At 51.3% G+C, this 15,559-nt stretch overlaps 1 protein-coding gene across 1 annotated transcript; it reads left to right on the top strand.

Annotated features, from left to right (window-relative positions):
* The first annotated feature begins 12,556 nt into the window (after nucleotides 1–12,556).
* On the top strand, nucleotides 12,557–14,813 carry HOXC4 (homeobox C4). The gene is made up of 2 exons (XM_054718438.1): nucleotides 12,557–13,149; nucleotides 13,642–14,813. Exons 1-2 carry the CDS (start codon nucleotides 12,711–12,713, stop codon nucleotides 13,995–13,997), a joined length of 795 nt encoding a protein of 264 aa, XP_054574413.1. The 5' UTR covers nucleotides 12,557–12,710; the 3' UTR covers nucleotides 13,998–14,813.
* Nucleotides 14,814–15,559: the final 746 nt, after the last annotated feature.

Raw genomic sequence — 15,559 nt, 5'->3', positions numbered from 1 at the left:
ATGAGGTTCTTGGTTTTCCCACCCCCACTTCGCGCTGGAATTGAAGGGGTCCACTGGAGGGGGGGGGGATGGGCAGTCAGGTGCCCCAGCCAACCCGGAAAGCTTTAAATTTTGTTCCTAGGTCTTTAACCCTAGAAGGGTCAAGCAACCAATCAGGAATGCTCTGAGTAGGGTCACATGGCCCTCACCAACCAATCAGCCCAAAGTACTTGGGTCTCTGTCTCGCCTCACCCTACCTCCACCTCGGCTCCCTCCCTCCCCACCACTCCCTATAGCGCCTGGGTTCGCCCTATCTCAGATGCCCAGGGGAGTGATGCTGAGCCCGTTCTGGCCTCTGTCCCTGAACCAGCTGTGGAGAGCCTGTGGCTTCTATTCTAACGAAGTTGTACCTGGAGGTCAATCTCAATTGTACAGGGATCAGAAGTTGTGAGGGTGTCCTCTGGATTACTCCCATCTTGGCCTGTGTGATCCTACCCAATTCTCTAGGTTTTATAGATGTGGACTCTAGATCAAACTATGCAGCAGGTGTGGATATGAACTCGAACCCTGAATTCAAATTCTGAGTATGATTATTCCCTATACACTCACCTTGTACAAGTTATCATTTTCTTCCAATCTTCTTGGGGGCAGGCGTGATGATTAGAAGAGGCCTCTTTTGATTTGTGTTTCTGGAAATGTTCCAGGAGTCATTAGCTTTATCTACAGGATGATCCTGTGTCCTGGCCAATAGCTGTCGAAGGACACAGTCACTGAAGGTGTGGATTTCAATGTTTATGTATACATGGGTTGGTCAGAACAAGCAATGGGTGGAGAAACTATTTCTGAGCAAGGGCATTTGATGGCACAGAGAGTGTGCATGTATGACAGAAGTGTGTGCTTCCTAAACATTTTGGGCTGGGCCCTGACCCAGCCACCTCATGAGTGCAGACCAGGTACTCCTCATGCCTCCACCCCTCTCCAGGACTTTGTTCCAGGGTTAATTTTCTGGTTGAGTTCTCCGCCTCTCCCCTTCTCCTTCTGATCTCTGGTCCTCTTGAGCTGACTGAGGGGTGGGAGTTCTGAAGGGCTGTGCCCCTGGGAACTCTAAGCCCTCCTCTAAGGGGCCTCAGGGGTGCAGGATGGGAGGGGTAACCCGGTTTGAGCTGGGCTTTGTCAGGACCCTCCTGTTTGTTTGTCTTCTGGGTAGGGCTGATTTAGGGACTATGCCACAGGTGGGAAGGATTAGAAAGAGAAGCCAGAGGGAAGGCAGCTCTTCTGGAAACCACTGAGCCCCCACTTTCCACACCACCTTCCTCATACTGCTCCATTGACTCTTTCATGGGTTAAGAGTGAAAGCACACACGTTCTTTTTCCCTGGTAGGTGGTGTGGTAGTCTTGTCTGAGACCAACCCTCACCTCCAGTGTGGATTTCTCACACTAGAGTTTCCAGATCCCATAAAGCTGGGGAAAGACAGGGGGGGGGGGGGGCATTGGATGTCTAAGCAGGCACTGGGAAGAGAGATTTTATTGCTTAACCCCTCCTAATATCCATGTAAACTTTTTCTTTCTCTTTGACTCTTCCTCTCTGTGTGTAGTTGCTTTGGGCTGGGTTTCAATTCTGTATTTTCTTTTGCTGAGGAGACAAGCACCACTCTGAGCCTCCTCCTCAGTGGGTCTGGAGATCTTGGAGCCCTTTGAGGTGGAGAAGGGGAAAAATCAGGACCCCAAGTTAGGGATCTTTGAGTTAGAGATTCAATATAAGGAAGAAATGAAGCTGCTAGAGGGCCAAGAAAATCACATCCCCCTTTAATGGGTCCTGGTAACCCAGAATGGTGTGTCTGTTCTAACAATATCTCCTTCCCAGGCTTTGATGGGGCCCCAGGAGCCAAAGGAATTTGGAAGGCTGAACTGGGGTGATAGAGATCTCTTGGTCCTTGAGTCCTGGAGAACCCTGGGATTTATCTCCCCCTCCCATTCCTAAGGCTCACTGAAGGGCAAAGGGGAGCAGCAACACCCAGGAGAAATCACTGTGTAGGGGGAACAGGGGATAGAATTTGGGACTTGGGAAAGTTACACTAGGTAATCCAGCACCTTGTTCATTCTCTGATGGCCAGGCCTTAGAAGCTACAAAGAGAGGTTGACTAGAAGGCTCTGGGCATGCTGGGGAGCCAGTGCAGGTAGGAAGCTACTTCTTCACACCTGATACAAGTACAGAGAAATTTCTCCCATGATCTGCAGCCCTGCATGGGCTCGGTGGAATGTGTCGGCTCAGTTCCCTGGGATCCTTCAGTACTGGGCCTGCCACAGCTCTCAGAGGGGTAGAGTAGACCAGGTCTTCCCTAGAAGGATCCCTATTTCTCCCAGTCCCTGACCCCAAACACCACACATGAACGAACACACAGAAGTACATGTATGTGCCTAAGTATGGTCTGAAAGAGGTCTGAAGCCCAGGCTGCACACAGTAATCCAGTCTTGAACCAACTTCCCAGTCCTTGCCCTGCCTCATTCTTCCCACCCACCCAGCCTGGAGACCATTTGTCATGCCCTCCCCACCTCTGCCCTCAAGCCCTGGGCAACTGTCCAGTTTCCTTCCTTCTGCCTCTCTGGAAAAGCAAAACCCTGGAGAAGCCCCCACAGATGGTGGCAGCCAGGCTCTTGGTGACCTTTAGTCTTCTGTTGGCCTGTTGGGTTGTGGTGAGTTGGAAGATAACAAGGGACTATGAAGCCAGACCCTCATCTGATCAAATCACCCTTACCCTCTGCTCCAGGCTCAAATTCCAAATCTCTCATGGCTGATTCTTTGCTCAGGCAGTAGAGAAAAATCTAGTAGATACTTATTTTAAAAGTCACCTAGAAAGCCCATTGTGTGTGTGTGTGTGTGTGTGTGTGTGTGTGTGTGTGTGTGTGTGTGTGAAGTAAGTAAGGGTCAGGTCTCTCATTTTAGATTGTGTCTCTGCCCCTCCTCTGGATAGAGGATGGGGGCGTGGGCCAAGGTTTTATTGAGGGTGCTTTTCCTGTTGGGAGTAGAGACTGGGTCATAAAAGCCTAGAGGAGCTGTTTTGATCTGGTGACTTCTCAGGAAGTAGCATCTGAGGTTTTGCTTTGTAAATCACTCTCCCCCAATCTGGCCAGCAAGATTGGATTGCACTTCCCCAAGCCCACCTGGGGCCCCTCTATACCGCCCTTTCCCCAGAAAACCAAAGAAGGAAAGTAAAAGGACATCCAGGGCTCCCAAAAATTTCCACCTCCAGTAAGAAAAGAGCTCATTGGTGATTCCCCTCCTCAAAGTTCCAGATTTAAAAATCACCCGAGGAACCTTTCATTTCCTTTTGTCCACACAGACCTTGTTCCCCCAACCCCTCAACTAAAAAGGAACCAACATCCAAGCAATCAGCTTCTGAGCCTGATGGTAGACACCATGACTCATCGGGGGCTCTGCTCTCCCTGTGACCCCTTTCCTAAGCCCCGAACTCGAACTCCTTCTTGACCAGGTGGAACAAGGTGTTTAGGGGAGAACTTAGGAAGAGGGGTGGGAGTGAAGCATATAGAAGTCCCCAGCTAGCACCATGTGAATGGAGGGAACTCTGCAGTGCTGTGGTGCTGGATTTATGTAACTCAGATGGGTGCAGGGGTGTGTGTGTGAAAGCTCACAGCCTTCCCCTGTTTCTCTCTAACCCAATTCTCTGCAAACAAAATCATATTTTACCTGTATGACTCCATTTTGTAATGTTAATGAACCTTCCCCTCCTAAAGACACCCCTTTTCCCACGGGTCTCCCCTGAGCCTGGAGCTAAGGAGCTGAAGGGAAAAGAAGTAAAGAGCCCTCTACCTCCATCTCAGTTTGGGCTCAGTAAATCAGGACGTTTTTCAGGCCCAGGCATCAGGGCTCCTATCCACCGCCAGAGAAATGTCTGCACATGCTGGGAATGAGGCCATAGATTATATGAGTTCCTGGGCTCTCTGAGCACTTGCACAGGCTCCGGTGTACCCTTGTTTATTTCCCAGAGAACTCTGGGCTCAGGCACCCCAAACTCACAAGCATTAGAGAATTGCCCTCATTCCTAGGACTCCAGAAAAAATTCAGGTGTCTTTATAGAGAGCTGAACAATCCTGTAGCTGTACACGTGAAAATGTATTTATGGACGGCTCTATGTCTCTATAACAGGATGTATGTTTTACATCTCTCTCTATTCCACATTTAAATACAGATTTATAGATCTCTAGATTTATAGATCCACAGTGAACATAACAGTCCTCTGTCGAATTCCTGTGTGCACATTACCAATCCTTCTATAGAGTTCGATGTATATGCTAGAATGTATTGGTACAGCTCTCTCTCTCTCTAAACATCTAGATGAATATTTGGTGGGGTTTTTTTCTTCTCACTTGGAAAGAACTATATATGTGTTGCTCAATCTCTATTTTGAAAAATTTATCTTGATTTATGTAAGGGTCCCCACTCATAAAACAGCTATTTATTGAAGCAGAATATTTGGAGATCTTTGTAGTCTTTGCAGAAACTTAAATATTAGAACATATGTTTAGAGATGGTTTCATAATGCACACATCTACATGTAGGGGCATAGCTCTCCGTCTGGAAGGATTTAAACTTACTGTCTCTCTATCTCTGTGATCAATAAAGAGTGGGGATAGGGAACAAATATCTTTTGGATGTTTTGCTTATTAAAGCAAGTGATTCTGTTGCTATTTCCAAGGCTATCTTCAAATCTAGTGCAACTGAATTATCTGTCCCCTGAAAATCCACTCTAGGGACCACAGCCTCTGTCCAGACTGTCCCTGTGATCTGCAATCCCAGCCCAGGCCCCCCGAACCTGCAGCACCTCCTAAGAGAGCCACGAAGGAGCAGGGAACTGAAGAAAGGCAGAGTCCTGCAGCCCAGCCCCTCCTGGCTCCCAGGGTGAAGCTGACACAGGCATGAGTCCCCCCATCCCACCCAACTGGGCCTTTGACATTGGGGGAAGGGGTGTTCAAGCCCCTAGCTATTTTTTTAGGGTGCCCACATGGTGCCAGGGTCACTGCCCAACCCATAGGTGCCCCATCCCCAATTGTTCCGGGTGCCCAGGGCCCAATTAAGCGGCCGCCTTGCTCCCGGCAGCCGCACTCTTATCGGCGGGATTGATGCCTCCGCGGCTCCTGTATATCATTTCCAAGATTTTTTCTGTCCAACTCCTCGGCTCCTTTGGCTTCCGCGGCTTTGACTAATGATTGCTACAGATGCCAACGTCTCCAGAATCCTAATAGCCAGGCAGGCGGACTCTTATTTACCCAGCAACATTGCTGCTGGGGAAGGAGGTTGGGGGAGCAGAGGTTGGGGTGTTGTAGATGGTGGGGGAGAGGGGGGTGCAGGGAGAAGACTGCGACCAACTCAAGTTTCACTGAACTTCTTCCCCAGTGAGAAATCCATTCCCAACTCCCTCCTCTCCCCGAGGGGGAAAATGTAATCATCAAATACTGCTAATAGTAAGTCATCGCTCGCCTCCTTGGAAAGGATCAAAGGATGAACAGACCGTGGGAGAATAATCAGAGAGGTGTTTATTAGTTGTAAATAGACGAGACATTAAGCGGAACACCAGCGGTTTGGGGAGGGAAAAAGGGTTGGTTGTGTGTGTGTGTGTGTGGAGGCAAGAAAGGCTAGGGTGGGGGAAAGGGCTTCTCTTCTTTATTTCAAGTCTTCCCCTTCCACTCCCCACCCCACATCTGTTCCACTCGTCCATTAAAATTTCTCCCCTCTCTCCCTTCCTTGGCCTCACCTCCAGCCCCTCGGATGCAGGGACTGCGGCGTGTCCCTGGACCGCGGGGCAGAGGCGGCGGCTGCCTCCCCCGGGCCTCTGTCTGGGGCTGGGGGGCGACATCAGACTGAACGGCCAAGTGCAGGTGGGGGGCTCCGAGCCCCAGCCCCGGGGTCCCGCTCGGGGCGCAGCGGTGGACAGTTGTGGCCATGTTTGCTCCTCTGGGCGCTTCTGGGCCGCGGGCGCAGGGCCGAGTCTGGGGACGGGGACGAGGCTGGAGCTCCCCGCTGAGCCCGGAGCCGGGCGCTGCGCTTCCGCGGGTCCCGGGCAGACCTCCGAGCACCCCCTTCTCGGGGCGGGGAGGAGACCGCCGCGGCCGGCCGGCCCCAGGCGGGCGGCGGTAACTCGGCGCGGCCGCCCCTCGTAGAGAAGAATGGAGCGCAGACCATCCAGGGGGCGGCTGGGCAGCTCCGCAGCCGCAGAGCCCCGCGCGGCGGGCGGGCGGCCGCAGCCCCGGCCGCCGAGCCGGGAGGGCCATTTCGTTGGTGTGAAGGGCGAGGCAGCGGCCCGGGGGCAGCCTGCGAGTTGCCGCGCGGCAGGAGCACTCGGAGAGACAAAAAGGGAACCGAGAGGTTAAAACCGGTCGGAGGCAGAGGCGTCTCGACGCGGCCAAAGCGAAAATCAATCACGTAATTAAAACGGGGAGAGGGCGAGGCCCGAGGTTGGGGGTCTGGGGTTCCGAGGGAGCCGCCGAGGTGCGGGCCGAGGCGGGCGAGCGTCCGGGGGAAGGGACTCGCCCGCTGGGGCCCACGCGCAGGGGCTGCGGGCAAGTTGAGACCAGATCGCCGTGGATCCCCGCGCGGCTGGGCGGCGCGGGCCGGGGTCCTCTCCCAGGCCGACCCCCCAGCGCCCAGGGCCCCTTCTCCGACTCTCCCATTTTTTATGAGATTCCGGTGAAGGGCTGCTCCCGACCCCAGTGGGGCCACGGCTCTGCCTAGGAAAGTTGGTCTGAGCACAGGTGGCACCGAGGTACTTCCTGCCTCTGGGTTCGAGGGGATGGAGGGAAGTGGCGCCCTGGATTCAGGCACTGACATACTGGCCTCGATTCCCCTAACCCAGAAATCAGTGCTTGCCTTTGGAATGACTCCCATCTACGGAACCCAGGCTCAGAAGGGGGTAGGAAGCGGGTGGGTTTGTTCAAGGGGAAACTTGGGGCTGAGCAAACTGGAGCCCTTCCGGCAGGAAAAGAGAAGGAGCAGTTCCTGGAAGAAGGACCTGAGGCACCCAGGCAGCTGATTTGTGGGGGAATGATGTTCTTGTTGTTATTGAGGTTAATAATGGTAACCTCCGGTATGGCTGGGTCAGCCTGGAGAGATGATTTCTACACAATCCCTTCTCACCGAGGCTTCTCTCGACAAGTCAAGGGTTCCCCAACTTGGCTGTGGTTGGGGAGAATAAAATAAAGACCTTCCTCTCTCCCCCTGCCCTATCCTCTCCCACTCCTTGAGGATTCCAGCAAAAGGGGAACCTTATAAAATCTCCATGCCTCCCATCATTGTCCTCTGCTCTCCTCAGTTCACGAAAACGCACTGTCTTTGGGCGTTGGGCTTTGTGGGGCGCCCTTCTTATGAAGTTCGGCAGACTAGACCAAGTCTCCATGAATTCTGTCTCTGACCCTGGAGGAGACCCAGGGTTCCCTTGCTTGCTCCATGGAATTCTCCGTCTATCCTTAAACTTTCCAGTCTCTGCCTTCTTTGGTCCTGGGTGCCTGATCCCATGGGTCTCTGGCAGCTCAGAGGCCACAAACAGATGAGGGCAGATGCCCTCATCAACCCCTGAAAGGGATGGAAGCTTCCTATCATCACCTTAATTCTGAGAGCACCAGGCCGGGGAGCCTTCCATAAAAGACCCTAAAGCCAGCTTAACTCCCGAATCTTTCAAAACTGCATTTAAGCCCCTTTAAAAAATAAAAGTCCTTCCCCCACTAAACAAGCAAGCTCAGGTCACAAATCTCCAGGAACGCAAGCTTCCTGCACCCTTAGTCAGAATTTTGACAACAATAATATTCATAATAATAAGAATTAAAGCTTACATCAAGGGAGAAAGGGACATCCCAGTCCAAGTTTTAAAGGGGTTATAATCCAGCAGCCTTGGCCGGGAGTGGGGGTCAGTGAGGCCAGGATGAGCAAAGAAGGGGGTGGGGAAGCCAACCTCTTCTAACTAACAATTTCTCCAGCATAAAAATGAAACATCAAATTCGTTAGCCCAGGGCCTTCATTTTTCCCCTTCCACATTATAACTAGTTATTGAACTCACTGGAAGATCTAAAGGCCATTTGCGAAGAGACAAATTTCAATGGAGTTTCCCCATCAATAACCCCATGGCAGTGACCTATTGGAACAAGTCAAACACCCGAGGTGAAATGCAGGTCACTCTGTCTAACCAATATTAAAATGCGGCCACTTTTTAAAAAGCCACTTTAAACGAGATTTGAGGAAAATTGAATTCCAAGGAAGGCAAGGCAAGGAGGGGGAAATCCATGAGAGGACCTTGCCTATGGTCTTGGAACAAACAAGGGAAATTTATCTTTAATATTTTAAAGGGGGGCAAATTAACATTCCATGATTGCTTTTTCCCCCCCCAAGACTATAAGCGATTCCAGGAGAGAGGAAAAAAAAAGGTTGAGTATTTTCTGGTGACACGTCCAGGTTATTAAAATCATTTTAGACCAATTCATTACTTTTACTGACAAGAGATTTAAGAAAAAATCAATTAAGCATTTGCATATTCTTTTGCATACATTAGCCCTGCCTGCTGGCATTAGAAAGGGACAAAACACACATATATACATACATACATACACAGGGGGGAAATGGGATAAGAGTCTTGCTTTAGTTTGGGGTTTTCAGGTTGTTTGGAGAAAAAAAAATAAAAATGAAATGAATTATTTGATTGCATACTATCTAAAAGTCAATTTATTTCAGGAAGAAGAAAGAGATATGTTGCCATTTCCAATCTCTAAAATAACAAAAACCACATACATCCACTAAAAGCAAAACCCTGCACTTCTGTGAACGGGAAAGGAATGACTCTCATTTTCCTTCTCTTTGCTTTCCAAACCCTACATTGGTCCTCACATTTATTTTTCTCCCTAGGAAAATTCAGGGAGTCTGAGAGGTGGATTTTAATGCAGCACAGAATCTGTGGAGCCGCTGAGGTCTCTCAGCCGGCAGCGTGTTACTGGGGAGGGGAGGAATATGGGTTATCCAACGGTCAGTATGGTAATCCGGGCACAATAAGGCCTCGCACACAATGGACACATATTTTTCTTCAGCGGTGTCAGAAGGGAAGCGCTTTGTACTGAAACATGTTTCCGAAAGAGAAACCAGATCGAGATTTAGAAAGGATATGGGGTCGGGGGGCATTCGGAGAGTGTTTAAAAGCTGGCAAAAGGTAGTCAGAAAAAAAAATAAAATTGGGCCAGAGAGAGGTGGAGGGCAGAGCCAGCCAGAGAGTAGAGAGAGTAGAGAGACCCTTGGGTTGGCAAGGCCAGAGGCAGGAGGGTCATGCACAAAAGGAGGCAGGACCGGAGGAGTCAGTGCAGGAGAGAGCCGCTGCTTTAGTGCCCCCCCCCCCCCACACACACCCAATTAAGCCAGTGCTAAGTGCAGGAGTCTTCCGTAAGGATTTGATTTCCGTACTGCTAATAAGTGAAAATGTTTGTATGTATGTGTGTGGTGCAGTCTGGCTTGCTATTTTCCCCATGTGATAGGCGACTTCCTTGTTATTAAGCTATAGAAGCCCAAAGAGAGGTTTTTTTTGGTAAGTGATATAGATAAGTGTGGGCATATTGGGGGGAATCGCCCAGATTTCACTTTATGAATGTGCATGTTGAATTAGCTGTGCAAGCCTGCAATGAGAACCACACATATATTTGTGGCTGCATAAGGATGCATTTAATGTATTAATAAACATTAGTAGTATATATATATATTTGTTAGCTGTAATAACCAAAGACAGATTTGACATTTAGTTGGAGGCATCTGAACTCTCTGTATCTACTTACACACACTGGCCTGAAGTGGGTTTCCTGCTCCCGCTGCTCCCTCTAGCCACCTGCAGGAGCTCAGAATCCTGGGGAGTAAGTTCGTTGGATGTGGGGTGGGCAATGCCTTGGGAAGGACTCCCTAACAAGCCCAAGAGGGTAAGGAGATAGAAGAAGTGAGGACTGAGGTGGAGGCAGGGCTGGCAGAAGGTGAGTGTGAGGGTTGGGAGAAGGGGAGCCAGGCCAAGACCTCACCAGGTCAGGTGGGAAAAAGAATATCTGGGCCAGATTGGGGTGGGGCAGCCTGACCCAGGTGCTGGCCTGGAAGGGAGGTTGGGGGTGGGGCTAGGAGGCTTTCAGTCCCTTTAGCTCCCCTACCCCCCACCTGAGATTCCCCAGCGCTTTGGCTCTCGCCTTGGGGCAGTGGCTCAGACTTTCATGTAGGTCAGCATTCAGCATTGTTTTCCCTTTGCCCTCTTCTTGCTCTCACCCCCACCACCAATAATTACAAAAAATAAAACCCTGACACACTCCAAACCACTATCAACCTTCCCCTCCTCAAAGTCTCAAGTTCCTCTTCCAACCAAAGCAGCCAGTCCTCACACTACGAGGGTCCCGGACAGGAGTGGGGGGTCTGTGAATGTTTGGGAATCTCCTCCAAGAGATGGTACACCTCCAGGGAATTCCTGTTCCCTCGCCCACCTGATGGCAGGGGGCAGGGCATCATCTACTTGGGAGAGGGTATCCAGGGACCCCCCTCCCCAGGCACCTGGGTTGAGGGTGGGAGGCCTGAGCATTGAGGAAGGAAGGGGCCCAGGTGGAGGATCAGCTCCTTGGGACATCAGCTGTGGCCCAGTGTAATTCTTGCCTTAGGGTGAGCCCTAATTTGGAAGTGGGGACCCTCTCTTGCATCCCAAAGGTGGTGAGAGACAGGTTGAGAATTTCCCGCCTTCAGTCTTCCTCTCACAAGGGCTTTATTTTTTCTCTTCCCCTCCTCATTCCCTTAATTGCAGATGTTCTAATTAAACCCTCAAATAGTTGTTATGCCGTTTTAAAAGGTACTTATTCAAGTGTCAACCAGGCTGGGCTGGGAGGAGGCAGCGTAGGGCGGCGAATTAAAGGTAGATTGACTAATCACGGCGGCGATCATAATAATAAAATCAGAGGGGGAAAAATCACATTACGACTTTTCGTGGAAAGGAGGGAGCAGGCAGCCAGCGGCCGCCAGCCCTGCGCCGCCGCCGACACAAAGAGTGCGGGCGATTCCGCGAGACTGATTTATGACGTTTTACAGCCCTATAAAAGCTGTAGCGACGAGGCAAGCGCTCCTACCACCACTGGCAGATTTAGTCTAATAAATAAAACATAAACAGTTAACTTTATGTGTCACTTTTATTGTTATCAAGTAAAATATAGCTGAGCCCCGGCAAGCTATGATTTTAAACTATAATTGTTATCAAGTACAACAAGGGGACCCGGCTCCCTCCCTGGGCTCTCCCTTCTGCCACCCCCCCCCCCAACTCTGTGTTATGGGATCAGTTAATTGGAATTGGTGGCAGGACATGGCCATCCCTATCTGGGGGGGGGGGTGAAAAGCAACCCTTCTTGCCCCCCCCCCTCCATGGCCCTGCCACCCCGGGCACAAAGGTATTCCTGTGGGTTGGTGGCAGAGAAAGGCGAGGGGGCAGGAATGATCTGGAGACATCTCCCCTGCTTAGGTGTACCCAGCCCTCCCAGCTTGGTGAGCTCACCCCTCAGCTTTTGGAAGGCAGCCTGGATATGGCCTCTGGGAATGTGTGTTTACATGTAAACACATGTGTTACATGGATACAATCCCTGGCCCCAAGCAAGCGCTATCCACACAGGCCGGCCTCCCTCTTAGCTAGGTCTGCCCTCTGTGGGGATGGAGAAGGAAGAGCGCCCAGGGCCTGGGCGGGACACGTCTCCGGCGGGCGCTGACTCCCGGCCGATCTCTCTGCTCCCTGCCCGGGCTCCTCAGCAAGCAGCTTGGAGGCGGTGGTCAGAAAGCTGCAGGCCAGGCCGAATGGAGAGTGGGAATAGCAACCGGCAGTAGGAGAGGTCCTAGGTTCCTGGGCTGGGACAGGGAGGTTCAGTGGGTGCTCGGGAGGGCAAGGCTTCTGAACTCTGCTTTTGCCAACCACTTCCTGTCTCTCTTCAGCGGGGCTCAACCCCCAGACCTCCAGAAATGACGTCAGAATCATTTGCATCCCACTGCCTCTACCTGCCAGGTCCGGCTGGGACCCTGCCTCGCCGGCCCCCCGGGCCAGAGGGTTGGGTGAGTGTGTATACACGGGAGGGGGCTGGACTCTGGTATGCTTGGATGGGGGGCACCCCAGGCTCTTCAGCCCCCTGGGCTCAGCCTGGGCTCCTCCCCATCCAACCTCCACTCCAGTCCTCATTCAACTTCCTCTTCCTGCAAAAGAGGGGCGCTGCCCGGTGACCTACACAGACAGACAGGATCACCAGGAATGGAAACCTTTGGAGAAGCTCAGGAGCTGAGGCCCAAGGGGCCCATCGGAAGCTCAAGGGGAGACTTCGGGAGGGGGCTGAGTCACAGCCTCCCCACAGCCCCTCAATGCCCAGGCTCGGGAGGAACGCTGGGGCTTCCCCTCCTTTTACAGGGGAGGGCTGTCAGCCTGTGGGGTGCGCACTGAGACACCCCAGCCCCTGCCAGCTAACCCCACATCACCACCACCACCACCCCAGCAGCAGCACCACCACCACACACACAAAAAAATTGGATACATTTTGAATAAAGCGATTCGGTTCCTTATCCGGGGACTGGGTTGCTCCGTGTGATTGGCCGGCGGAGTCACATGGTGAAAGTAACTTTACAGGGTCGCTAGCTAGTAGGAGGGCTTTATGGAGCAGAAAAACGACAAAGCGAGAAAAATTATTTTCCACTCCAGAAATTAATGATCATGAGCTCGTATTTGATGGACTCTAACTACATCGATCCGAAATTTCCTCCATGCGAAGAATATTCGCAAAATAGCTACATCCCTGAACACAGTCCGGAATATTACGGCCGGACCAGGGAATCGGGATTCCAGCATCACCACCAGGAGCTGTACCCACCACCGCCTCCGCGCCCTAGCTACCCCGAGCGCCAGTATAGCTGCACCAGCCTCCAGGGGCCGGGCAATTCGAGAGGCCACGGGCCTGCCCAGGCGGGCCACCACCACCCAGAGAAATCACAGCCGCTCTGCGAGCCGGCGCCTCTCTCAGGCGCCTCCGCCTCCCCGTCCCCAGCCCCGCCAGCCTGCAGCCAGCCAGCCCCTGACCATCCCTCCAGCAACGCCAGCAAGCAACCCATAGTCTACCCATGGATGAAAAAAATCCACGTTAGCACGGGTAGGCAACTTTGCTTTTTGCTCTCCCCCTCCCTCCCCTCTTCCCCAGCGCTCCCCACCCTCCCCGGCCCCCTCTGGCCCCCGTCCTCCTTTCTCTCCTTCCCCCTCTCTCTCCAGGAGCTACTCTGGGTTAGCACAATTGAACTGGATTTACGAGCGAGAATGGGTAATTACATCCCCCATAAATTTTATGGCTTAGCTACTCTGGGCAGTCCGAGCCATGTGCTACGATCTGTTATGTATGTGTGAAAACTATGCTCGCTTTCTAAGGGCGCATAAATAATTCAGTGTCGTTACAATGAGGATTCCCCTCTTATTACACTACAAAGTCTCCAAGCTTCCTCCAACTTCTTTATAACCCATTTAGCTTGATGACTTTATTTCCACCACCCCCTCCTCCCGTTCCACAGAGCTGAGGTCGGGGTGAGGGTGGGGGCAGGGAGCTGCTGCCTCTGAACCCCACTATTTGCTTTTCCCCTCCCCACCCCCCCAGTGAACCCCAATTATAACGGAGGGGAACCCAAGCGCTCGAGGACAGCCTACACCCGGCAGCAAGTCCTGGAATTAGAGAAAGAGTTTCATTACAATCGCTACCTGACCCGAAGGAGAAGGATCGAGATCGCCCACTCGCTGTGCCTCTCTGAGAGGCAGATCAAAATCTGGTTCCAAAACCGTCGCATGAAATGGAAGAAGGACCACCGACTCCCCAACACCAAAGTCAGGTCAGCGCCCCCGGCCGGCGCTGCGCCCAGCACCCTCTCGGCAGCCACCCCGGGCACTTCTGAAGACCACTCCCAGGGCGCCACGACGCAGGAGCCGCAGCGGGCAGAGGACATTACCAGGTTATAAAACATAACTCACACCCTGCCCCCACCCCATGCCCCCCTCCTCCCCTCACATACAAATTGACTCTTATTTATAGAATTTAATATATATATATTTTGGTTCTTTTCTCTCTTCTTCCCACCTTATCCCTTGTCAGTTCCAAACAGACAGAACAGATAAACAAACAAGCCCCCTGCCCTTCTCTCCCTTCTACTGTTAAGGACCCTTAAAGCATGTGATGTTGTCTTAGCATGGTACCTGCTGGGTTGTTTTTTGTTTTTGTTTTTTTTTTTAAGGCCATTTTGGGGGGTTATTTATTTTTTAAGAAAAAAAAACTGCAAAAATTATATATTGCAAGGTGTGCTGGTCTGGTTTGGGTGAATTTCAGGGGAAATGAGGAAAAGAAAAAATGAAAGAGATTTTTAAAGCTAATTCTCATCCTTCTCCTCCTCCTCCCTCTCTCCCCCCTCTTTCCTTAGGCCTTTTGCATTGAAAATGCACCAGGGGAGGTTAGTGAGAGGGAAGTCATTTTAAGGAGAACAAAGCTATGAAGTTCTTTTGTATTATTGTTGTGGGGGGAGGCTGGGAGGAGATGGGGGAAGACAGCAGACAAAGCTAAATGCATCTGGAGAGCCTCTCAGAGCTGTTCAGTTTGAGGAGCCAAAAGAAAATAAAAATGAACTTTCAGTTCAGAGAGGCAGTCTATAGGTAGAATCTCCCCACCTCACCCCCCCCTCCATCATGGTTATTGTGTTTTTGGACTGAATTTACTTGATTATTGTAAAACTTGCAATAAAGAATTTTAGTGTCGATGTGAAATGCCCCGTGATCAATAATAAACCAGTGGATGTGAATTAGTTTTACGTCAATGTCTGATGGTTTCTTTTTATCCCCCTCCTCTTTCTGGTCTGGTAACATCCCACCTTCTCTATAGTTACCTAAGTTTACTCTAAGCAAACACACAAATCTTAACTCTCAACTCTAGTTTTACAATATCCTTAGAAGAACCAATGAGGGGGTTGGGACAGGGGACCCTCAGAAGAGGGCATGTGGAAGATTAGGGCTGATTTCTCCTGTCCCTTCCCTCTGACTTTGCAGAGGTCAGACTCTCATGGGGGTGCTTACAGCGGAGCTGGGGGGATGGGGGTGTCACTTTTCTATAGTTAGGCACAGTGCTTTCTTTTTTCTATTTCCCCTCTCCTACCTTCTCCCTTCTCTATGCTGAGCAGGCCTGCCTAATTTCAGACAAGAAGGCAAGTTTAGGTAGGAGGGAAAAGATCTTTGATCTTTTAGGGCTTTTTTAGGGGGGATGAGGCATTAAGAAAGATGCCCCTTCAACATGTATGGTCTCCTTAAAAGAAGAAAGATTTTGAGCTGGTGATTCTGAAGCAGCAAAGTGACCTGTCAGGATGGCTTCTCTGTTTGTTTAGACTTGGAAAGAAGGGTGAAGTGGAGGCCAGAGGCCTGGGAGGCCCCTTGCATGGGTAGGCCTCAAAGCCTGATGCCTGGAGATAATGAAGAACTTTTATTTTTTCCCCCCTAACTTTTATCATGGACCTGCCAGGTGTTGAGAAAAGATACAGAGA

The sequence above is a fragment of the Eptesicus fuscus genome, chromosome 7, assembly GCF_027574615.1.
Source record: "Eptesicus fuscus isolate TK198812 chromosome 7, DD_ASM_mEF_20220401, whole genome shotgun sequence".
NCBI classification, from domain to species: Eukaryota; Metazoa; Chordata; class Mammalia; order Chiroptera; family Vespertilionidae; genus Eptesicus; species Eptesicus fuscus.
Note: the sequence above shows the minus strand (reverse complement) of the source record. Positions and strands in the feature narration are given on the sequence as shown.

What these genes read in the sequence shown, in the direction of transcription:
- HOXC4 (XM_054718438.1), top strand. Translation starts at nt 12,711, where the DNA reads ATGATCATGAGCTCGTATTTGATGGACTCTAACTACATCGATCCGAAA. An exon ending in AAAAATCCACGTTAGCACGG is followed by an intron (nt 13,150 to 13,641) that starts GTAGGCAACTTT and finishes CCACCCCCCCAG; the next exon opens with TGAACCCCAATTATAACGGA.